General features: G+C 43.7%; 1 protein-coding gene across 1 annotated transcript in view; it reads left to right on the top strand.

Annotated features, from left to right (window-relative positions):
• Positions 1–7: 7 nt before the first annotated feature.
• The window catches only part of CNNM2 (cyclin and CBS domain divalent metal cation transport mediator 2), a 133,671-nt gene continuing 108,337 nt past the window's right edge, over positions 8–25,341 (top strand). Inside the window, exon 1 of the mRNA XM_026069613.1 lies at positions 8–941. Within this exon, the coding sequence (XP_025925398.1) occupies positions 47–941 (895 nt within the window). The 5' untranslated portion in view covers positions 8–46. The remainder of the gene's footprint in view (positions 942–25,341) is intronic.

Genomic DNA, 25,341 nt, shown 5'->3' with positions numbered 1-25,341 from the left:
CTGGGGCGAGACCACCTGGATCTACCACGACGGCGAGGACACCAAGATGATCGTGGGCGAGGAGAAGAAGTTCCTGCTGCCCTTCTGGCTGCAGGTGATCTTCATCTCCCTCCTGCTCTGCCTCTCGGGCATGTTCAGCGGCCTCAACCTGGGCCTCATGGCCCTCGACCCCATGGAGCTGCGCATCGTGCAGAACTGCGGCACCGACAAAGAGAAGAACTACGCCAAGCGCATCGAGCCCGTGCGCCGCCAGGGCAACTACCTGCTCTGCTCCCTCTTGCTGGGCAACGTCCTGGTCAACACCACGCTTACCATCCTGCTGGACGACATCGCCGGCTCCGGGCTGGTGGCCGTGGTGGTCTCCACCATCGGTATCGTCATCTTCGGCGAGATCGTGCCGCAGGCCATTTGCTCTCGGCACGGCCTGGCCGTGGGCGCCAACACCATCTTCCTCACCAAGTTTTTCATGATGATGACCTTCCCGGCCTCCTACCCAGTCAGCAAGCTGCTGGACTGTGTCCTGGGCCAGGAGATCGGCACGGTCTACAACCGTGAGAAGTTGTTGGAGATGCTGCGGGTCACCGACCCTTATAATGACCTAGTCAAAGAGGAGCTCAACATTATCCAAGGAGCCCTGGAGCTGCGCACCAAGACAGTGGAGGATGTGATGACTCCGCTCCGAGACTGCTTCATGATAGCTGCTGAGGCTGTGCTCGACTTCAACACTATGTCTGAGATCATGGAGAGCGGTTATACCCGCATCCCCGTTTTTGAGGGTGACCGCTCCAACATTGTGGACCTGCTCTTCGTTAAGGACCTGGCTTTCGTGGACCCTGATGACTGCACTCCGCTCAAGACCATCACCCGCTTCTACAACCATCCACTGCACTTTGTCTTCAATGACACCAAGCTCGATGCCATGCTGGAGGAGTTCAAGAAAGGTGGGACATGCCTGTGGCAGGGGCGTTGGGGGGGAGGTCCGGGTCAGTGAGTGTGAGCATCTGCCTTCCCACTGTGAGCTGGCCTGGGGGGCGGGGGAGCTCCCCAGGTGTGCCTCCCCATTTCCTGTTCCCAGAGGCRTTTGGGAAGGTGCACTTGGCACAGAGAGTGGCCTCTGTTTAGGAGCCTGTCACATCTGCCAGTTCCCTGACTCAGAAGGCTGGTGTGTGGATGGTATGTGCTGCCTTCCTCTTTTCTCCGCTGTTTTGGGGTCTGTGTGTGTCTGTGGGCACAGTGTCAAGCAAGCTTCCCCCCTGCCCCGTCTGCCCGTTGTGGTGGGAACTGCTGATGTGAATCCGCACCCGTTACTTGGCGGTGTCTTCTCTGCTTTCTCATCTAGCCTGACAGTAAGGAGCGGGTGGGCTGCTCGTGTAGGTCACTCATATCTTTCAGGCTTAGTGTGCACACACGTGCTGAGATAAACAAGGCTTTTTAACTCCATTCATAGGCTCAGCTGRGCGATTTCCATTCCCTGCCTGCGTTCCAACTATTTTGACTGACGCTTCGGTCTTGTAACTCGTAAATAGTTTCAGGGTACTTTTTATGCCTGAGTCTTAAAATGTAATTGAGCATGCTTGTTAGTGCTGCACTTCAGGGTTGCAGACTTCTTTACCCAGGCTTCCCTCTACCGTGATGATCAGAGGCTGAGCTGTGTGAAGACATGATCCTTTTTTACCTCTTGCTGGCATAGCAGGCGTATTAGTTGCCTCGGAACAGGACTGAAGCTTTCCAGCCTCATCTTAATTGTAGGAGATATTGACCTGACAAGTGCATCTTAATTCCTGTTATAAGCCTTTGTTTGAGAAAGGAAAAAAATGTGGGTTTTTTTGTTTTGTTTTAAATCTGTTCTTCCTTTCAAGCCAAGTAATTGTGCAGGCTGTATATCCTGTGCAGGAAAGTACTATCAAAGAAATAGCAAATGAAATTTCAGATGGATGGGATATTTTTGTACTGCYGTGCTGGAAAATTGAAGGTAATGTGAGTGCCATGGAGCTGATCGTATCCTGGGAGCTCTGATCAAAGTACTACTGAACAGTTCAGTTCCCTGGGAGATAACCTGACTGAAAGAGGAGATCTTTACAGCTGCATTGACACCACAGTGAGGCTAATAGGGAATATTTGAGTTAACCTTTTATCAGCTGCAAAAGTTATCTCGAGTAGAACTTTGTAAATTGCACTTATGGCCTTTCTAGGTAATAAACTACCATTTAAATTTCCATGTACTATTTGATCCGCACACTGAGCTTTGACAGCACGGCACTTGATCTGTTTCTTCTTGTTTAACACAATTTCTGTGATTTAGGGGATTATTCCATTGGTTTCGTGATTCCTATTTCATCTTCACAGATAAACGCAAACATGCTGCTGCCTTTTACTGGCTAGGCTAGAACAGCAAGTGTTTTGTTTAACTATTTCTACCTCTACGTGGAAATGGGGAATTCTTACTCGGGTTCAGAGCTGTTGAACAAGAGATGAGACAGCACCTAATCTGCGGTCTCTATGCTACAGAGTCTGCAGCTCAGATCTGAAACTAAATTACGTCATTTAACTGTTGGCTGGTTAAGGTAAATTTTGCCGCATGTGTGAGCGTAGCATTTTTCTTTCCCCTGCCTCCCCGCAGTTATTCAGACTCAAGAAGATAGCATGACGGTGTGCTTTACCTCTAACTAAGTTTGTATCTTTCTTGTTTTGTTTGTATCAATGTGTYTGAAGGAGTGAAAAATTATGTTGGATGCTTTATTTTCCCTGTCTGAAGGAGATGAAACACAGTCCTGGSTGTTAACACAGGAGTGCTTTTGTTTTGTTGCAGGGAGAAGTAGGTATTCATTTTAATCCTGCATGTGTGGCAGAGCCAACTATTGCTTCTTACAATTTTTGAAATTTGTGCTTATAATAGGTTTCTTAAAAATTCCTCTGGGTTGCTTGGAAGGTACAAACAAGAGAGCACTTTCCCTGGTAGCCGGAGGACTTCCCTTGCCTGCGCAAGGAAGCTTCCCATTAGCACAAGTCTAGGATGACTTCCTCATGTGTGTGCATGTGCCTTCCTGAAATCACTTTTGTTTTTTTTTCAGGAATAGTCTCTGGTAGTGAATTAATTCAGGATAGTTTGATTTTTTCCGAGTTTACTCCAGAATAGCTGTGCTGGATAGTTGGCAAGCACCGATGGTAGGACCAGCTTTGTCCTAACCAGTTTCTCTTTAAAAGCACAGATATGGCAGAAATAAATGCCTTCCTTTGTGTCTTTTGAAACGAATGTAAATAAGTGATAGCTTGCTTGATCTGGCATAGCACAGTGTCTCTTGCAAGAGTTCTTTAAACCTTCTTCTTCAGAGCAACCTTGCCAAATTCCCGTGAGAATGTATAAATTAAGGGGGAGAATTGAACTGCATGTTGCTCTCCAGTGCAGTGTTGAAAATGAATAAGCTCACTGTTTTTAGTCGTTCCCTTACCACCACGTTGGTCTTCCACCACAGCGGACTAGCTTGACAAGCCTTGTGCATGGTTCTTCCCCCACCCGGGTCCCTACCACCGCAGTTCAGTGCAATGGGCAGCTAGTGTCACAGTGCTGCTGTCAATTGAAGAGTTTAATTTCCTCAAAGGAAGAGGCCTGCTCTCTGAGAAGTTTAGTAATTAGCTGGGTGCAGGGGTTTGAAGCTCACTTTTTGGGCAGGAACAAAATATTCTTAGCCCAAGCTTAGAATCGCTGCTTACAAGGAGATGATTAAAAGCCAAGTATTGTAGGATATAAGTACTTGGACTGTTGTGGAAGATGAAACTGGTAGTTCTGTACTTTTTCCGGTGTTTAGGCTGAACAGTTGGAGGATTTGTTTGTGAGCCTGTTCATTAATATTCTTTGCCCACAATTAACAAAATAAAAATCTGTTTCGCTTCTATGCTGCCAGGCAAGAAATTTAAAATTAGAGAGCGCACTGCAGCGTATTCCCCCTCCCTTGTTGCTTAAATCTCTTAAAATATGAATAAACATGATTCCTGAGGAGTCTGAAAAAAAGCTTGGCTTATAAAAAGCATTGCTTATTTAAATATAAATTAATTAAAAGCTTCTGGAAGTGAAGCAGTTTTCTAGTCCTGTCAACAGACCATGAATTTCTACCAGTACTGTCAAATCTCTTTGCCTACAAATTGTGCAGGGTAGGTTTTAGCTTTCTTGAATTCAACCCATGTTTAATAATGCAGAGAGGTATAAGGTACTCCTTATTTTAGTCTGAGAAATGACCTGCCTGACTTTGCTCAGCACAAAGGTAGATCTCATCTGACGTAAGCCCATTCCCAGGTAATCTGACGTTGGCTGTTGCTGTAAAGAGGAGTAAGGTATTATCTCTTCCTGGATCTGAGAGAGTCCTGGCTCCTAAGCTGCAGCAGGGAGTGAATGAGTGGCAAAGTCTTCTTTTTGGAAAGAAGCTGGTGTACTGTTTCCCCTTGTCTACTTTCCCCTGTTGACAAGTGTGTGGGCTTTTTTTTATGACGGTTTTCCTAGGTCTCTGCTCAAATGCTCTCTGGCACTTGCTCTTGGTGTTTTTCACTGGCTGATCTCCACATGTGTGATCCTAAATCCAAAGTGTTCTATTTCTAGCTCCCTGCATGCCAGAGCTACAAGAATTCAGCTTGAAAAGCATTGTGTTGTAATACTAATATTTTAAGATTGGCCCACGTACTATGAGCCATTGTATGGCTGCTTTCCTGGTGGCCTGGACAGCCTTGGAATGCAGGAATTTCTCAATCGGAGTCCTCCTTATCTGTTGCAGTTGCAGATCTGGGGACTTTGAGTCATATGTTTTGATCTTATTTTTATCTGTCCCCACTATTATGTTATACTAAAGATCAGAGTTAATAATGGGTTACAAAGAAGTCATGGTAACTGTGTTCAGCAGTTCTGGGATCTTATTTTCTGAATCACATGGCAGCCTTGAGAAAATTACTAGATTCCTTACTAAAATCACTGTCAATTGGACCTTAAAGACTTTTCTTCCCTGAAAACCTTGTCAGAGTTCACATGATGAACTTCTCTGTGTTCTGTTGATCTTGTATTGTCTGTTTGCATTGTCTGTTTTTAATAGTGTGTGTTTGGCTATATTTGGTTTAGATATAGGCCTTTAGGAAAGCTTTCTCTTTCCAGTTCCTCCTCTCCCTACAAAGAAAACCAAGGCCCAACAACCTTAAACCAAAAAGCCTTATATTTGAGGGGAGCAAAGAAGAATACCTAGATCTATTTACTCCTCTGAGCACACAGATCCCCTTCTTGAAAGTGAGTAGGGTAGTGAGTGACTGGTAGCCTGGCAATCCAAAGCTCTGCATTATCATTGCTCTGGTCAGAGTTTTCTCTCTGTTATTAGGTCCTGCATCTCTCTGATACAACTCAAACCCAAAGTTGTAAGTGGTTTCTTTCCTGGTCCTTTGAAGGTTATGTAAGTTCCCATCCTGCTGAGTCTGCATCCAAACTTTCCACGAGTGACCTTTGAATGCTCATTTTTTTCTAGTTCATCTACAGTCTCCTGAGCCACTTTTCTGTTTAGGCTTGTGATTGCAGCATTGCAAGAAACTGGAAGAAACTACATAAATCCCTTCTGGACTGTCAAAGAACTCCTTCTTGGAAGACGGTATTATTTTCAAGGCTGCTTGGCTAATAAAAGGGGTCTCCTCTGGTCCCTTTTGGGAAAATTCACATAAAGGGAAATGTGTTGAGGTCTAGCACAGACAGTCTTTTTGGAAGAAGAGAGCAGGGGAATGGTAGATGGGAGGGAGTTTGCCACCAAGATGCAGAAGGCTTATCATGATACGCCTGCAGATTTGTTCCCTGAACAAGCATTGCATGGTGTGAGGGGATGCCACGTGACAAACTGTTTCTGGGCTGTCTGGCAGCATAGCACCCGCAGGTACTGTGCTGCCAAGAGCTTTGCTGGCCTTGCAGAGCTCCTTGGGGATGCGTGCTCATTCCACTGGAGAGGAGAGGATGTGGGTTATTGCAGATAGCCCTCGTGCTAGTATGCTGAGGGGGAGGTGTCAAGGGGAAGGCATTGGAGAACAGCTCCAGTTCTTCTAGGTTCCCTGCTGGGAAGCTTTTTTAGGGCCTATGAGAATAAGAGATGCTGCTGGAGAGCAGCACTGCTTTTTCACCCAGTCGTGGTGAAGATCCTGACTGGAGGATCCTGGCAGTTTTGTTGTTGAAAGTAGAATGAAAACATGTTGTTTACATGGCTGACAGGGAGAGGAGTAAGTGAATTGAATGGCTTCATAAATGTTCTGAGCAACAGAGATTTGAATTTGACACCCATGCTGGGTATGATTTTTCTTTTTTATTTTTGATTGCTCTTCAACTGATTGCCAGGATCTCTTTACAGTCAACAAAGACCAGACATTGCTTTCCTCTCTGTCCCCTGCCCCTCAACTTGTTTGCAGTGTTAGCAAACTCTTTCCTTCACTGAAGCTGATCAGAGTGAAACCCACCATGCGTGAAGCAGGTTTCCATCTGCCTTCTCTGTCTGTTAAGGATATCTGTAACAGGCCCAGATGTAAACTTCAAGTCAGTCTGTGTAGCCAGCAGCATTTCACTGGCATTTTTTTGAAGTAGAATAAGGAGAAGAGATGGGATGTGAACTTCTGATTTAATTCAGTGGTGCAGCAAAATGATCAGGTAAAGTAGCTATTGCAGTATTCTTCCTCCAGAGCTGAGATTGATCCGTGAGATTTGAGTATTTCTCTGCCAGTGTAAGGTTCTTAGGAGCAGGGCGCTTTACCAGTGAGCTTCAGTTAATCGCAAAGATGTAAAAACAGTGATGGTGAATCCTCTGGTATGTCTGACTCTCTGAGTGCTTAGAGGAAGAGCTTTAGAAAAGAGCAAAAGTATTTCCCCGTGGAAGCTTATTGATCCCATCAAGCTGCAATTCAAGAACTTCTGGAGTTAAAGATATTGCCTTTAATAAATAGCCCTAGGTGTTTTTCCCTTCTGTGAGTGTGAGTGTGTCTAATAAACATTGAACTTTGTCAGCCCTTGCATACAGGTAAACAGCAATAGTGGGGAATCTCCTGTTTTGGGGTGCTTGAAGTGGTTCTTCTTCTATTCTTAACTCCAGAAAATGCTAAATGGGAAACTGTGAAACACTGTCACAATGTTGCTGTTTAGTTAGTCAATATTAGGAAATACTAAAATGGAAGTCATCTGTACAACTATTATTTGACCTTATAGTGTGTAAGCATTATAATGCAGCTTCTAATTACATTATCACAAACTGTCTTTTCAAGACCTCTGGGTAGCCATGTGATGGAAGAAATGAGTTTGAGATACTCTTATCAGCCTCCTCAGTGCTCTGTGCCAAAGCAGATATTTGGGACAAAAATCATCCTTCTGTTAACCTAATATATTAGATCATCCATTTTTATTTAATACAGCAAATCCATTCTGACGCTTACATATTGGGCCATTAGCACGTACAGTTGCAGGAGAGCTCAGCAGCAAAGCCATCCAAAGATAAATTTCCTCTTGGCAGGCTGTGATATCACTCTAGCTGGTAATCGAGGAAAGGAGGAAGTTAACTGCTTTACACATATTTAAAAGCCCTAGCCCTCTCCCTTCTTTACTAGAGGAATCAAACCATACGGTGAGCAGGAGTACAAGCAGGGTTATTAGGYCAATTAGCTTGGAGCATCAGTGCCATTAAACTGTAGAGAAGATCTACTCATCTCTCTGGTGTTGAACAGTAGCGTCAAATTTTGTCTTGCTTCATTTTGAGAGCAGACATTCTAGTGCAGAGGAATTAGGTGAAGAATTTGAAATCCCACTACGTTATTTCTTCTAAACACTTTACAATGTATGCTTAGTATTAGAAATCCTAAGTCAGTTTTACAGCTACTTAGGCATCACAAAGTAAGCCTAGAATGAAAGGAGCTGCCGAGCAGTGTGTTGAATGAATCTGTCTGGTCTTGGCATTGCTTTTTCCATTAATACTTGAACTAATGAAAAAGAGAGCTGTTATGTGCCTCTCCAGAGCTGTGGTGCAATTGTCAGTCTGGGTAGACTTCTAATATTGAGTCCCTTCTAATTCACTAATGGAGATTGTAAAACTGGCCCTCAGCACAGAGGACTGCAGTACTCCAGACCATATTGTGCCTGGTGAGCGTGACCTGGCACTCTTGTTGTTTTGACAAGGTCCTAAAATGCAGCCTGCCAGCTACAAATGGGAGAGTAAATACTTGGTGCTAATGAGCTCCAGCCAACAGCACATGGCTAACAGCCCCAGATCAGCTGGTTGGTCTCAAGCTGACTCCTACCCAAGGTCACTGAATCATTTCAAGGCCCATCTAGTGAGGGGTTTTTGTTTCACTTTTTCTATGATTATGTACTGCTGAAGTGAGATGTATTAGCCCTTCAGTAACTTCCTTGTGGTGGAATCCACCTTTTCCCTTGGCCTAGGAATCGATAAATTCAACAGTTGTTGGCAGAAGAAGCTATGCTGGAAATAAGCTGGGGCTAAGTGTGGTGGTATACAAAGCATCTGTGGAGAAGGGCGTGAAAGGTAAGCCTGGTTAAAGGACTATAAGGGGTAGAGATGACCTGGTCACCTTAGTGTACGTCTTAGAGAGGTGGGTATAGGAAAGAGGAAGGAACGGCCTGGAGCAGGTAAGTCTAGAAAGCCCCATGGTGTTCAAAATGACTTTTTGTATATCATGGACAGATTGGACAGGTAGAGAAACTAAAATCTACTAAAAGTTTTCCCATGGCTTCTAAAAAAAACCACTAATAGGATGACTCTAGAACATGCAACCATACTGTCTTTCACAAAGTTGACTTTGAAGAAGTAGGTCCCTGTTTGGCAGTCCTGCTTGAAACATTAGGTTGCCATATCAGATGGAGAGATGGTGGAGATCCCTCTCCTGCAGCGAAGTCTGTCATGCTTGGAGTGGAACCGGACATTCTTTTGTCTTGCCACTAGAGTTGCATGTACCTGATCTGCTTAACGCAGTGGCCAGATCGGCTTATCTTTCCTTTTGTGGCTCTCGACAGCTTAGAGGCTTCGATTCTTTCCAAATTTGTCTCCACTGACTCTTCCCTTTTTTGTCTTCCTTTACTCAGATTGCTCTCACCCCTGTTCTTGAGTCTTCTGTACTGACTTTCCACTCTGGAGAGTCATGAGTAGCAGACCTTGGAGAACTTTGAGCCATTGCTTTTGTGTTTTGTGTTAAAATTGCTTAGGAGACTTGCAGAATTTTGGTAGGCAGCCAGTTTTCACTGAACAGAAGAGTGATTTCATAGATGTATTTGCCACACTTCCATGTTGTCTATGGGACATCACATAGGCTGTCTGTCTTAGGTGACTAACTGTTCTGTTTTAGGAGCACAGCCTGTAAATGTAAAATATATTTCTTTGGCTGGGCTAGCAGGAATGTTGGAAAATGGAATTCTTACAGGAAGTGTTTGCTGTGGTTATTTTTGTGGTTTAAAGATACAATTCAGTCTTGTTCTTTACCTACTAATGATGATATCCTCTTGAGAGGCCTAGGAAACTAATACTATAAAAGCAAGTTGTCTTGTAACAAGTTGTCTTAAAACACCCAAGCCCTAGATTGAACAGAAACCTCAAAGGTAAGAAAGTGTGTAAGTGTGAATGGGACTTATTTGTTGTCTCTTTGTATTGAAGCATTTTGTCTGTAAGTCTAGTTAGGTGCATTAATTTCAGTATGTGAATATGAAGCAGCAGCCCTTCTTTTTGAGGGACTGTAACTTAAAGGACAGAGTTAGTGTGATGCCTGTCAATCTGGGAACTGAAACCTGGTGATTAGTGAGGCCTCCAGGGTAACAAGTTAAGGAGATTCTGCTGTAGTTACTAATTAACCAAGCAAGAGCTGGGCTCCAGCCGGAGGAGCTGGGCCAGAAGATGAATGCATGCGTTGGTACAAAAGACCTACAGTTTTGTTTTCTGTAGTGCCTTCCGTTGGGATTGCACTATTCCTTCCGCTGGCAATCCTGAAGGCGAGGCGAGAGTGATGTTGTAACATTGCTCTCTGCCGCGTGAACCGTGCCATCAGGAATGGGCTCTTACTTGTCTGAGGTTCTCTCCAGCAACAAGAGTGAATGAAAGGTTTTTTTACAGTGCGTTTTTATGGTGGTATAATCTCTTACAATGATATGGCAGAGGAGGCCACGACTGTTGATCTTCATGAAGGTGAACAAAGCTTTATTTTACCCCCTTTTCCATGAGTAATCAGGGCAATGAAATGCTGACTCTGCCTCTTAGTTGGATACTCTGCTGCCATTGAACAATCTTAACAATGATCTTGCCATTTCTGGTTTCCTTCCAGTTTTCCACCTCCTGCTCTCAGAAGATTATCCTGCCAGCCCTCTGTACCAGGGAGTTCAAAGTGCAGCCCTCCTTGGCTGAAAATGAGCCTGCAGGCCCCCTTCCCATGCAACAGTTATGTGAGGACAAAGATGATCRGTTGCCCATTTTTATTGCTTGTGAATTGCTTGTCAGTAATTTCTAGTCTTCTATTTAAAAAAAAAAAAAGAAGAAGAAGAAAATCTCTTGCCAGTGTGAACATGTTCTTGATAAAATTCGTAATTTGGCATGGAGAGTAGGTGTGGCTGTGAGTTTTAGGCAAGCTGCAGGCTTAGTTCTTGCTATCTAGCTTGGGACGTCTTTCCATTTGAAGCAAGGAATAGAACTCTTACCAGTTACAATTCCTGTGCACAGCAAGTGCAGACAGGGGCCTGAATTTAATATTACAGGGTATCTAGTAAGAGGCTTTGGTTAAACTTTATTAGTTAAAATAGGCCTAAATTGTGACTTAAAATTATTCAGTAGCTCTAACTTGAACTCCAAGGGACATCRTTAAATTGCTTTTGCTTGAAGATGGATAAATCGGTGTGTGCTAAATATTAGAGGGAGGTTGGGGGGTTTGTGGGGGGGAGCAATGCATCCCTTAAGATAGTGGTTATATAAAGGCTGCTTGGTTAGGTCCTGCCGAGCAGAGGAGTAAGAGAAGCTTCAGAGGAGGCCCGGGGTAGTGCTCATGTGAGTGACTCGGTACATGGGTTACATTGCTGTAGCTGTATGGGATTTATACTGCTCTAGCAGGTGTGACTTCATCTTTGTTGCATGCTGGTTCCCTGCCCTCATGGGGAATAACTTATCTTCTCCTTGGTATTCTAGTTTGCCCGGAGTCTTTTGGGGTGGTTAGGTTTGAAAACACCGATAACTCCCCATCTAGATTCAAGGACTTCACACTGCTTGGTGGGAGTCTTTTTCTTTCTTCTCTAAGCGTGGAAGAATTGCTTGCRCTATGTGAATGGGATTTCTCTGGCAAAAATCCCACCCTATCAAAATTACTGTTTTTTCTCTCTTGTTGAAAATCCTGTGCAGACTCTATATCAGCTACTAAAGCTTGAGTGCTCACTTGCAAGAGAAATGAGAGGCTTACATTTTCGCATATCAAATGTAGAGGAAAAGCTACTTTTGTTCCTTCAATACTCATGTATTTGTGTTTTCATATGACCCTTACAGAGGTCACAGCAAGGTTAAAGTTTTATTCCTTTTCCATACAGTAGAACCTGCATCTTTTTCATAATCAGAACTGACAGTTCCTTGGGGTCTTTCTGTTTGTGTCATAAAGGCACAAGGGRGATTATGATCACTAATGTGGGACTCTTTTGGCAGTAGCTTACTGATTTAATCCCACTTGTGTTGCATTGACTGAAGGCTCCCAAGGAGAACCTGGAAACCAAGAAGTTGCACAGTTCACCCTGTAGGCAGTCTCTGTGGGGGGTGAAAGTAGGCTGAAGCTCCCAAATGTGGGAATGCCCTGAGGTTAGAGTTTAAAGAAGGCAGCTGAGGTGGTGAAGGAAAAAAACAAAAAACAAACAAACTTAATTTACCTACATAATCAATGCAGTTTCCAAGAAATACAGCAATCTGTTGCTTGATGCCAGTCGTAGGGTTGAATCCCTGAGTGCCATTGTGTGTGCAGCCACTGTGCAAGCAAATGTGGGAGCTTGCTTTTCCTCCTTTCTCCAGCGCCCCTGGAGTTATAGGTGGAGCTGAAGGATTCCCTGTACTGCGTGATGCATCACAGGTGGAAATCCTGTTTTTTTCCTCCTCTYGACAGGGACACACCTGCTGTGTGTAGGATGAGAGGCCTACCAGGAGAGGAGAGCTCTGGTGTCAGTGTCTCTCTCCTCTCCTTAGTGTGTGTGTGTGTGTGTGTTTTTTTCTTTTTTTTTTCTTTCCAGAACAGCTGTTCTGAATTTTCCAGTTTTTGCTGTAGTCTTTGAAACAAGCTTTTTCTTCTGTGAGAGACTAGGCAGGGAGGGAGGGGGGAAAAGATATACACACACACATATTTTAGTGTTCAGGGCACTTTCATTTCTGACTCCTGGCCTGAAAGCCAGGTTTGAACTTGTTGCTTGCCTGCTGTTTGAACATGGTCCAGTGGTAAGAGGCTTTACTACATTTCTGCTTTGTAAATCATCAACCTCACATCTTCCAGTAAAGGAAAGAATTTTGGAGTATAGCTTCCAAGAGTAATGGCCCTCTCAGCCCCATGCAATGCACAAGCTCCGACCCAAGAGTTTCAAGGAAAGTATTCAGAAAGGGGGAACTTCTCTAGCTGTATCCCTGACCACTTTGGCTTTAAGCTGTTGGTCTTTGAAGAGATGTTGGTATACTCTGAATAGCTCAGAATAGAGAAGTTAATAAAATGTCTCTTATTTTTYCAAGTTTATATTGATGATACTCTCTAGTAATTTTGCCATTTCCCCCCCCGGTCCAAATAATCTCTAGCTGAAAATACATGTGGAAATATTGGGGGCTGCATCCAGGCACCCTTCTTTTTACCTGTGTCTTCCTTCTGATTAATGGAAAGCTGGGTGCCTTGAGGAGTACTTCAGAGGCTTAAAGGAGGGTGCTGAGCAGAGAGCCGCTCTGAGGCAGCTGGCAGGCATGGGGTCTTGGGTGGCATTTATGTTGAGTGTGGGCCTACATCTGCTTCCTCCAAGAAGTGCTAAATAAGCAATCTCCTGTYGGTTTCCAGGGAAAGCCTCAATGTGGACGTTATTTCAGGAGGGAGTGAAGTACTCTAAACTCAAGAGATTCATTTACCAAATCTGGTAATTGTAGCAAATTTTTACCTCATAATAACTTAGCTTAACGCACACAGGAGATCTGATTTTCCTGTTCCTGTTTGTTCAGTTCTTCCACAACAAAAAAGACGACCCAAGGAAACCAAGGACATAACTCTGCTTGAAGTGAGTTGAAAGAGTGTTGGACAAGGASCATGTGCAGGGGCCTTGAACACTTTAAAGAGCTACTTTAGTGGATAATGGCTAAGCAAGTTTATCAGACAGTGTTTGATGCATGAGGGAGCTGGTGGTGAAGCTGATGGGGAAGAGTCCACTTACGGAGTCAGAGTTTGTACTGGCTTCATATGAGATAACAACCAAACCTCTCCAGCTTGCCAAGATTCATGGTGTTTGACATCTTCACCCGAGGAAGCTGAATTCTGGCTCATCTTAACATATCTTGCTTTAATGTGACCCCCTTTGCTAGTGCATTAGAGGAGAGCAGCCCGTGGTGTGTTGCCGTTGAAGGCAGTGGTTCTGGTTACGATTCCACCACTCCTCCTCTCTCCTCCAGCCCTGGTGCCTACCTGATTCCTCAGTGCACTTGTTCAGCTCGCTAGCTGGCTGAAAGGTATTTGTGCTGGGTCAGGCCAGCATCAAAGCTGAGGCAGTGGAGGAAAAGGATGTGAAACCAGAGAGCACAAGTTCCAAAACTGTCCTTAAACTGATCAAATTGGTGCTGCTATTGTCCCCTTTCCCCAAACGTGTTCCCAATTCCTCCTTTGTCCTTGTATGAGTGATGCTGCAGTGAGCTAAAATTGCTAACTCAAAGGCTTTTTGCCAGGGTCACTGTGGAGTTAAGCGAGCAGCAGATGTGGTGCTGGAGGTGGAGCATGAGGAAGGGTGAGCTGTGGCAATGCCAATTTAGACATTGTATCTTGAGACTCTTCAAGACACAGCAAGATCCTTCCCACTGCAAAACACTCTGGTGTGGTAGAAATTGCCATCTGTTTTCTCCCTAGGACTTTGCCTTAAGTTTGCCTCTGTGACCTGGGAGTTTCTAGCTCAAATTGTTGACAGAAGTGACAGTAGCAGCACCAGAGTTCAAGTGACTTGCAAAATGTCTGTCCCTCTGGTTGTAGTCAACCTTCTTTGATTCATTTCTAGAGGGATTAGCTTCTTCTGTTCTTATAGAAGGAAAGTCTTTGGGATGGCAAGTAAAAATAAAGCATCCTAGATAATATGGATCCCATGTAAATTGCAAGAGTGAGCAAAGTACATTTGAGGGCAAGAGAGATTGTGTTGTCTCATAGCCAGGCTGGAGAGTTAAGCATTTGAGCTTCTGGATTTCCTAGTGCCGCCTACAGTTGCGTACAGACTGTGGTGCTTTCTGTTTGTGCTTCAGTTACTTTGCTCTAGAATAAGGACTAACATTTTTGTCCTCTTCCCTCGCATCTATTGAGCATTTTAGTGGGAACCAGTATGTTTCTTTTTCTCCTGTAATTTTAAGGTATATAATAGGAAGTTAGGCCTTAGTCTACAGGTAATAGCTTCCTTGTGTGATGACTGTAATTTTCTTTAGACTGACAGTCCCTCTAATGACTCGGATTTTTTGTTTCTCTTGCCCCGAGGCACTTGCCTGTCAGCATCTTACTTAGCACCTTCACTTTCCTTTCTGCAGATCAACATGTACTTCAGCCTGGCACTGTTTGTTGGCAGAAGGTGAGGAAAATCAGATGGGAGAAAGTAGCTGCAGTTGAGATGTGAGGCCATCTGTTAGACAAGGGTGGGGAGACACAGTTAAGGTGAATGTCCTAGGGGCTAGTGGCTTGCTCTGGGTAGCTTTATGGGTACTAAAATTACTGCCATAAAGTCCAGTATCTCATGCTTTTTAACCCTTTACTAACACAGGAGCTTTAAATCTGTTTTTTAACTGTGTCAGAAGTACCGTAATCCTTTTATCCTACATGTCTTGGTTTTAGTTTTCAGACAGCTTTAAAGTAATATTCAATTTATGACTGATTATGTACTAAATATTTTTCTGTTTTGCCTGGCTGAAAAAACTGTAGGCAAACATTTAAGTGACAAGCCTGTTACTCTTGCTTGGATTTCCAGTCTTAAGGAATATATGAGTAGTTTTCCTTTTTCTGTTGTAGGCAACAAGGTGGCAACCAAAGTAAAACTAAAAACCTTGGCTCCGTCGTGAGCCAGGAAGTCTCAACCTCTATTCCTGTTTCGGTTGGAAAGTTGTTCTTGCACCATGGACAGGTCACTTAATGAGGCTAATACAACAGCAATCTGGGTAAGAGGGGAGCAGTGACAGAGATCCAAGTCTGTTCTCACTGCTGGTGAAGTTTGGGATTGGATAGGGATTAGGCCTTTCCCCTGTTCCATGTATGATAGGGGTAAATAGCTGCCCACCGACCTGCTGTTTGTCAACAGAGAAGGTGGTGTGCGAAACCTCTGTCCTTTCTGATAACTCAGCCCTGCTGCAGGGTTGTGCAAGGTAAGCTTTGGGGCTAATGCCACATTGTCCTGCTTTTTCCAAGTATGCTGACAGAYGGGGTCTGCTGCTTCTCTGGTTGTGCTGGGCACACCGGCGCACTGTGGGAAGAGACTTGCCCAGGTCTTTTCACATCAGGGTCCAGGCTGTGCTCGCATCCATGACAYAGAACTGAAAAAAATCTGCATCTTGCTGATATCATTATCGCTATGTCTCTTTATGCTTCCGTTAGTGGCTTTGACATCTGATCAAAGTGTCTGTTAGTGCAGAAGCTTAGTCTTGGACCTGTAATCGAGGGCACCTGTGTGTTGTGCTAGCTTGTAGAGTTTTGATGCTGTTGTGATCATGTTGGTCTGCTGAGCTCCATCCTGGTTCTTTACTATTGTCTTTGTTGCAAGAGGTAGGAACAGGATGGAGGAACTGTGAATTTTGCTGCTTGTTCCATTCAGAAAATGGATGTGACTGGGACAGTGAAGACATGGTTCATTTTCTCTTCTTTCTCCCAGGGGTTAGGTTTATTCAGTAAAGGTGTGGACAGAGACTAGTTCATCCTTCCCTTGACTGAGTGAATGGTGTYCCCTGGTGAAGTGTAAATGCAGACATTTCATTGGAAGAATTGCTACCAGAAGTGACAAATTTGTTTCAGAGCAATTTTTTTAACTCCTTTGCCTTGGAGCAGGGAGATGAAGGCAGTGATGGTACACTAGCTATGGCAGCCTTTTAAGGCTGCGCAAGGAAGAGGTGGGAGTGTCACAACCTTTGAGATGGTAAACTTTTAAAGTTGCATGGAGTAGGTGGCTTACAGCCCTGGTCCCAACTTAGGCACATTTTTACCTGTGACACACCAGGCAAATTGCCTTCTGCATCAGAGGTGGTAAAGGGTTGTTAGACCTGTTTGACTTCGAGTCAGTCATTCTGGGAATTCTCTTTGTCTGCTTATGTGAGGGTCAGGAGGCCTTGAGAAGCCACCCTCTGGTCCCTGTGTCTGACTGTCTCTCTGGAGGACCAGCACTTAATGCCAAAGCTCTGTGTTGGGTGAGGGGGGTTTAGTAAGTGCTTACAGAAATAGTAGTAGACAGTCCCTCCGGGGTCAGATAAGGAAGCTGCATTGCTTGTGGGGGAAATCTGCAGCCACAATTTAACAAGACAGTGACTTCTCACAGTGGAAAGCGTGCTTGACTATGGTGTTTGAAGATCTTATTAGAAGAGAAAAAAATTGAATATTCAACTACCTTTGCAGCTCATGATTTAAAAATTGATACTGCTGCTAGATGYGTGGAAAGTGCTTTGCAATTCTTAAAGCTGGTAGTCATTTGTTTTTCCCTCATAATAAACTGTTTCTAACGTAAGTAACTGCATTAATGCCCAGCAAAGTGCGGAGTTCAGCATGAAGTGGTTTATTTGTATCGTGTACACATCAGTGCATCTTGGCAGTGATCATGTTTCTTGGTATATAGCATTTCTGTAGCAGATGACAATAATTATGGAACAAAGCAATGATCTTATCTGTCTGCTTCTATTTTTATTTCCTCCAACTATTGCGAACTTCCATCAGATTGCTGAGATAAGCTTGAATCCTGGTGGGGGTAAGCATCCAGAAACTCTGGAAAGGAGGAGAACATGAGAGAACTGCTGTTGTTTCCCTGTTTACTTCCATGCCTGGGAGAAGGATAAAGCATAAAATACAGAAAATAAAATGTATAATAAAAATAGGAAAACAATGTAGAAAAGAGTAAAACCTACTAATTAGAATAATCACTGAAGTATTTGACCTCACTCTGTTGCCCCCGTCCTAGCTAGCATGCTCCTGATGTGCTGCTTGTGCTTGTCTCTGTATTTTTGGCATGTCTGAGTGATCCATTTAATGTCTCTGCCACTAAAACAGGTGCCACATAGGCACAGGCAAATGAGCTTTCTTCTCACTGTTCCACCAAAGGATATGACTCATAGCTGAAGTGATGGTTCACTTAGAGCAGTTAAGCTAAAAGGATGGAAACTGTCAGGGTTTCCAGTGATAACTGTTTTCTTAGGATATTTTTTTCTGTTACAGACACAGCAAGGAAATTTTTGACTGTGGGCACTGGTCTATTAGGAATTAACTTGCAGCCGTATGTTTAATTTATGTGAGCCTCATAACAGAGGTAGCTACTTCGTAATGGAAGTTGAGCGAGATTTGAACCTATAAAAGAATATTAATTTGATCTTTTAATATATCAGCTCATTTTTCACTCCTGTTTTCTATTTGGATGTTGTTGTAATTTTGAGACATCTTTGGAAAAGGCGCTGGGAAAACTTGCAAACGTTTTTCAAACAAAAGATGGTTTGTCTTCATGGCTGGGAGGGCTGATTTGGACTCTTGCTCTGAAATTTTTTTGTTTGGAAAACTGAAGTTCTTAGAAGTTAGATGGCCTTGGCTTTCTTTGTTCCTTCTCCTGTCTCAGACATCTGTATCGGCTCTCTCACCGAGCTCTTTATCTTACTTGGCTTTTCTGTGGATGCCTGGAGGCCTTGGCTCACATTCTCAAGAGTGTCCACTGGTTCAAGAAGCCATCGCTGCTATCAAATTACCTTGACAGCTGTTGTCCCATTTCATATTTGCCATCCCCTCCCCCTGGCTCCCTTGTGATTTTTGGCAGAAGCAGTGGCTATTGAGCAACAAAACTTGGATCTGTGAATCCTGTTGTTGGTGGGAAAACGAGATGAGAGCGTACTAGTTAATGCCTTGCAACTTGACTTCTTGCTGATGTATAATCAGTAGCATCTTTATTTAAAAACAAAACCTACCACCAGCAACTCTGTTTGYGGATCAAGTGGATGGTCCATTTATTGTTCTTCTGGAGTGGTGTGATAGGTGCCTGCCTCTTAAAATAGCACACTCTTTTTATAGATGTATATGACTAGACGGGCTCTTGATTTGGAGCCCTTGACAAATTCTGGTGCCTTAGGACTGCGAAACAGCCAGGATGCTCATGTTAGCTGATATTCCTTGGAAGGTAATCCGTAAGGGAAGACACAGATTTGAATTTGGAAGAGACTGATCTCTTCTTTTGTCTTACTGGTTTTGTTGATGAGCCTGCTCCTGCTTAACCTAGAATAGAGCTCATTTAGTGCCATTTAATCGATATTAAGGATGACCCTCTAAGAAACAATTGCTCTTGCTTGAATTTGAATTAACAAAATATAGAGATAGTGTGTTTGGGGATAACTCATTTCTTAGTGTTTGGGGATTGTAGTCACCTTTCTTTTAAATACAGCCGTAAAACACTTTTGACAACTGACAAAAGTGGTGACGACCTTGGGACCAGCTGCCATAATGGAGCTGCTGTCTCTGTTAAACCTTTCCTTTTAAGATACTTTGCTCTTCCTTTGTCGGTTATTTGAGAAGTTGGCTGATACGTGGCAYGCTTTAATCTCTACTGATCATTCATTCCTCTTGTCCCTGTTGGAACATGTCGGGAACTGAATTTTGTGTAACATGCTGGGAAAAATTAGGAAGGAAGGAACAAATCTTAATTGAAAAGATGACTGACAGAAAACAATTAGTGTATCCAGAACACTTAGTTCTGAAGAACACAAGTAGGAAGAGCATATAAAAAAATTATTTTGCTTACGATGAGTATGATTTACTAGCTGATAACATCCGTGTGAAATGTAAAGCTTGTAAAAGTCTGGATCAGACCAGGCTTATTGCATGTCTTACAACTTCTAAATTACTGTGCCGAAGGGGCAAGACTAAACTCCTACTGAAACACGTGCTAAGCCTGCTTGGTACGTGTCTGTGGGGAAGGGTATTTTAAGCAGTTGGTGAATAGGTCTGTTGTGTCTGGAGTGTAATCGTGATTTTGGTCAGTGGCCATAAACTTGAGGGCTGGCGCCTCCGRGCTGTCCTGGTAGGAGCCAGTGGGTTGTTGCACATTATGGAGTCTCCGTCTCGGATATTGTGGAGTTGTTTTGGGTTGCGCTGAGGAGGAGCCAGGGAAGAAGTGTGACCAGCTGGGAAGTCGGGAGGGGGAGGGAAGGACTTGAAAAAGATAGGGTCAGAGATGATGTCCTAGCTTTGAAAATCACGGTTATGTCAACATAACCCCCCTGAAAAAGAAATATAAAGAAGTAAAAATAAAGAGAATGGACCACATCTAGGTGAAAAATGTGTGAGGTTTCCTTCCCCTAGCTGTGATGTGAGAGTCGCAAAGCGGGATGCTTGGGTTTTCTGTTGAAGAGTGTGGAAATAATATTTTCTACTACTTTCCTCCCTCCCACAAAGTGGGGAAAAAATACACCCTCATCAGGCCTCAGTTTAGTGTGCAACTTAATAAAAGGGATTTTAAAGAAGGTGGTGGGTTTGTCCTTCCTGCCCCGCACCTCTTGCCATCTTGGCATTTAATGCGGGTTTAAAGAAGGTGCTGCTYGGCTCGGCCGTTTCGTGGAGATCACAGAAAGCGCTAGAACACTTGAGTTGCTTGCAATCCCTGGCACATCTTCTGTTATGTCCTTACGGTTATTGTAGCAGTGGGGGAGTTGTTAGTTTTCCAACTGCAGTTCCCAGTGACTGTGTCTGCTCTGCGGTGCAGTCTCCTGCATGCTCAATGTTAAAATAGTTCTATAGCTTTCAGGCATCTTGCATTTCAAGTACGGGTGGAGCAACAAGTGTTGGCCTTTAAGGCAGGGGTTTCAAAGCTTTTTGATATCAAAGGCCATGTTGACAACTTGGCAAGCGCTTGTGGGCCCATGTGTGTGTTAGATCTTTAGGATACGAGCTGATTTGCTGCAGGCGTTGGAAAGGATGTTTTGCATTGTTTAAATGTGTTGTCAGGTGTGTTGTGCCCTTTCTTTGCAAAGTGGTAGCTGAAATGTCTCCTCCTTTCGTGCTAGCCTTGGCTCACTTTCCTGCTGGCCACAGGCTTGCTGCTAGTCTCCTCCAGCTTGTCTCTTGCTGTCCAGGCCCTTCTACTTAAAGCTGCTTTTGTGGGGAATACCAGCTCCTGTATCCGTGCTTTAACAGATCGTGTTTGCTGCAATGCTAAGGCCACGATGGCAAAAGGGAGCTTTTCTGGGAATGTGATAAGATCAACCAGCAGGTTGCAGAACGGGCAAGAAGAAGCTCAACTTAGAGCCTTTTCATAGCCCTTTTTCCTGGTGTGGGAAACTGGCAGGATTCTGTAAACCCAGGAAAGCAGCCGGTTCTGACAGGGCAGAGCTTGTCTATCCTGGTCAAGGTCTCGGAGGTCTTGCCGGGTTACTTGCTCGCGGAGTGTTTGAAATACCGGTATGTGTGACGTCCGCTCTGCTCTTGCAATTTCCAGCCTTACTAACTGCTGCTCCGCTTTCTTGCAGTGGGTGTATTAACTTCATTAATTCACTGTGGTATTTGAGCATCTTTAGATGATTTTGGAAAATCTTACCTGTGCTTAATGAACTAACTTTGCTGTACATCTATAAGGAGGATTATTTTGCTTTCACGGTGAGGCAAGGGAAGTCTGAAGGTCAGTGCTACAGCGTAGTGCAGAGTGGTAAATACAACATGCATAGGTGTACAAAAGCTTTTTTTAAACTCGGCTCTGATGCTGCAACCTGTGTAGCTGTGACAGTGTGGTGTGCAAGCAGGCTAATTGTGTGTGTGTTTATCTGGCTTGTGGATAGAGATTGCAGCTTGCGTTGAGCTCTGACTATACGGCTGGTTTGCCTGCTGCAGGGAGCAAAGCTGGCATGGGTATGTCTGCTTTTAAATGCAGTCACAGGTTTTAGACTGAGGTGGAAGCATACTTTAAGAGCTATGCTGTTTTGCATGAAAGGCTAAACAACAAATCTGTAGCAGTTTGGAGTAGAAGCCAGTTCTTCTAACTCCTAGTCATGTGCTTTCACCACAAAGACCCTGTTTCTTCTTTTACTTAACTGAAGAATTCCATTAGATCAAAAGCTAGTTAAGGAAAATAGAGCCCCATGTGGTCCTGTGTGGTTACTTAGGCAAGTGCTATTTTTAGGAATCCCGATTGAGTAAGCCCTGGCTCTTGCTGCTGCTAAAATCCATGGAATCAAAATTAAAACTTCTACCTTCATCTGAACTGCATGTAGGCCACTTGGCTCCAGCCATCTGGTTGTTTCGTTCGTGCCTCCCCCAGCTCGTTCCCTGCCTCGCGGGGATTTTTACCTTTCCAAGGGAGAGTTAATCAGTTCCTTGGGTGTGGGAGATCCAGAATAAGGCAGGTAGGAAGTAACTAGTTGTTCCCATTTTGTGCCTCCGAGGACTGTTATAAGGAGTTGCTAATGAGCTTGTGCCCTCCAGTCCTAGGGTTTTGCCTAACACCGCTCAACTGTTTCTCCTCACTTTAGCTTCTGTGGCCCGGTTTTGTTGATCTGTTGAAGATACTCATTGCCTGCTTCTCCGGCTGCCGAGAGCAGGGAGCCTGGGTTTGCAGCATGGCTTGCTCACAGCTCTTCCGCGTTGGTACAGCTGAAGAATACTTGCTCACAAAGTCTTGTATGCAGTCTTGCCTGACCAGCCTGTAGGAGCATTTTCAGGGGCGATGATAAAGACAGATGGGTCATAATCCCTCTTTAATTCAAAATTGTTACAAGAATCCAGTATATCTTTTTCCGGAAATAAGTGCCTGGCAGTAGGCAGACTCCTCTCCACAACTTCATGTCCCCACTCATAGCAGAGCGTAGGGATGTCCTTGGTTATTTTGTGAATGTTTTTTCTCTGAATCGGAGCAGAAAGCCAGTGGAGGGGTAAGGGGGAGGGCACGGCCTTGTGGGCAGGAGGAAAGATAAAAGTCTAAAGCCTGAAGAAGCTTTGGGAGTGCGACCTTGGGGAAGGCCTAAAGAAGCTTTTTGAGCTGAGTGCTGACTGAAAGGGTGGGAACTCCAAGTGGATGCTATCTTTGTTCTGATTTTTGCTCTGTTTGTAGAAATTGCTTTTCCATACTTTTCTATTAAAAAAAAAAAAAAAAGTTGTGAGGAAATCACTCTGTCAAAACTGTTCCAAGTAAAAGAATAAATTTGTAGGGGCCTGAATGTTTAGCCAAAGCACTTAGCTCGGAAGTGATAGTGAACAGTGTTTTGAGTCTGAAGACCCTCTGTTCAAATTATTGGTATGGTAAATATTGGCTAATAACCTTCTCCAGGTTGCAATCTGTGCTTGAAGAATCGTTTTTTAAAAAAAAAAAAAAAAAAAAACCCTTCTGAAATCTTGTGTCAGGACTAAAATTAGATGTGTTACCAGGCTGTGTAGAGAAGGCATGGCAGTAGTCTGTGAAATATCTGAGGTCCATTTAAACGCAGAGCAAATGACTGGTGACCTTTTAAGCTTGGTTGACATTGGCCATTTGCTAACACTTCATGTGCATGCTGAAGGGATGGGAAATTAATTAGGGATGATATTTGTCTGTGCTGGTATAAATGCAATTAGAGGGCCAAACTTTTCTTAATGGTTCGGCTTTCTCTATTTACAGATCTGGCTTGGGCTTGGCCAGCAAAAGAGTGGTCTTACCGGTATGAATTGAATGTCTCCTCAGAGTTTGTCAGCTCTAGCTATAGCAGTGATGTTTGGAGAAGATACGGGTTTCTTAGCCCAAAGTGATACTCTAAAAAAGCATTAGGAAAGCATTAGCCCTGAGACGCTCATGGATTGAAACATCCTTGCCTATGCTCAGAATATGGCGCGCACAATACTATACTGGCAAATCCTCCGCAATATGGATGTGACTGTCTCAATGCAAAAAGGCTCAGCAATATATATCTGTCAGGTAAATGGTTCTTCTTCCACATATGCATGTAGTCAGCTCCTTTTCCCCTCCCCACCTGCAGCTAATGTAGCTGTGATGGTCAGTCACTTCTGTAGAGCAAGGCTGATTAACTGCTTTGAAGCTAGATCACTTCTAGGACTTCAGACCAGCGCCTGAAATCTTCAGCTCTAGAGCTGTTCTTCTTTGAGTGTTGGGGATTATACTTGTGACCCACTTCATGCTGGGAACCTGCAGTCTGTCCCAGAAAGTTGGCTGCCCACTGTTTTTCTCGGTGTCCTGTAATACTTGCTGTGCAGTTTGGGCTTTGCTTGGAGCTTAATGCAGCAATTGCTTCTGTAAAACTGTTCTGCCTAAGCTCAACTTTCGTCTGAGTATTTATTCATAGAGACCAAAAAAGATGTGGTTACTGCTCCTCAAGGCTAGAATCTTTTTCCATCTTGAAAATTTGGAGGCTTTACTGCTTCCTGTGACAGAATGGAAACCCAAGTAAATAGTCCCAAATTCTTTGAAAAATATGTGGGATAGATGTGCTTAGCTGCCCTTTACATGGACTGGGGATCAGAAACAGAATCAGTACTGAACTGCTGCTAAGGTTGAGTAACAGTGCAAAGCTATAGGACTGGGAGCTAGGAATTTTGATCTTATTTTGATAATTTTCCTTGTGGAAAAACAAACGGAGGTAACATCTTGTTACTGCAGAGTCTCCTTGCTGCAGTTTAACCAAAGAACAAGCCATTATCAAGCCACAAAAAGGAATTAGTGGAATGTAATGTCCCGCAGTGACAACCATAAGCTGACTGTGGCAAGATTCAGCATCAAGCACAGAGATTATAACTTTCTGAAACTTTGACATTAAGGTAAACTGAACAACTGTAACATTTCTCACTTGTATACTTGTAACTGGAGAAGAAAATGTGTGTTGTGATGCTGTTTGGTCTGTTAAACTAGTTTTGCAAACATGCTTTTTGCCAAAACTCCCACTTTCTGGGTAACATTGCACTGAATTATTTTGCTAGCTACCATGCAAATCAATGTTTTCCAACTTCCTAAATTGTTGATTTCCCCAATCATGTTTTCCTGTCATTTTTATTAATCTTTAACATACAAAATTTAGTTTGGGGATAGCCTTGGGTGTGGTTTTCACCTTAACTTCCTACTGGAATATAGAATATCCTGGGCATCATCTGTGGGACATCTTTATTTTTAAGAAAGATGCTAATTTTAAGTTAGAAGTTTTACAAGAGCCAGGTGAGAAAACTGCATCTTTGAAGCAGCGCAGAATTAAATTCCAGTAGTGTTGGTAGTTTGCTTCTGATGGGAGTTCTTTGAAAATCATCTGCGTAGTGTTGCCGTGTTGCATTTTAGAGCTTCAAAGCAGAATGCAAAAGCTGACTGAGTATAAATGTCTAGGAGCAATGGTGGTCATTCAGGGTCCTATTTGACTTCAACTGAAATAAGTGGAGATGGCAAGGCCCCACAGTGTTGTCTTTAAATGGCTAATATTCATACCTTGCTGCGGTCCTGTGTTTCCCCTCTAAGGGAAGAGGGTGACCGATGCTATTAAGCATCRCAGAGGAGTGCGAGAAGGCTGACAGAAGAAGGCCACTAAGAAGTTAGCAAAGAGCAGTTCAGCAGCAGGGTTTAAGCTCTTGCATAACCAGTTCACCACCTACTGCAGAAAGCATCTGCAGTTCTTATTCCCCAATAGATGAAATAGTATTGAATATTAAGCAGGGAAGGTTAACTATATCGAGAATCGTAGCATTAAAAAAGATTGCCCTGCTTTGCTTCCACTGTTAGCCAAGCTGTGCGGAGGGAGAGGCTGATTCATTCCAACCTGCGTTACAGGCTGCTTCGGGTAGAGCAATCGGAAAACTGTGTCACTTTGGCCCAAGAGAGCTGTATAAGTGTGGTAATGTATTAAAATTACATCAAAGGCTTTGGGAGACTTTAATGAGTTCAGCCCCATATTTATTTTCATGGCTAGGAGCAGAAATAACTGTGAATAATGTCATGGAAATATTCTG

The sequence above is a fragment of the Apteryx rowi genome, unplaced genomic scaffold (genome assembly GCF_003343035.1).
Source record: "Apteryx rowi isolate R43461 unplaced genomic scaffold, aptRow1 scaffold_3, whole genome shotgun sequence".
Taxonomy (NCBI): domain Eukaryota; kingdom Metazoa; phylum Chordata; class Aves; order Apterygiformes; family Apterygidae; genus Apteryx; species Apteryx rowi.
This window is presented reverse-complemented; position numbering and strand designations above follow the sequence as displayed.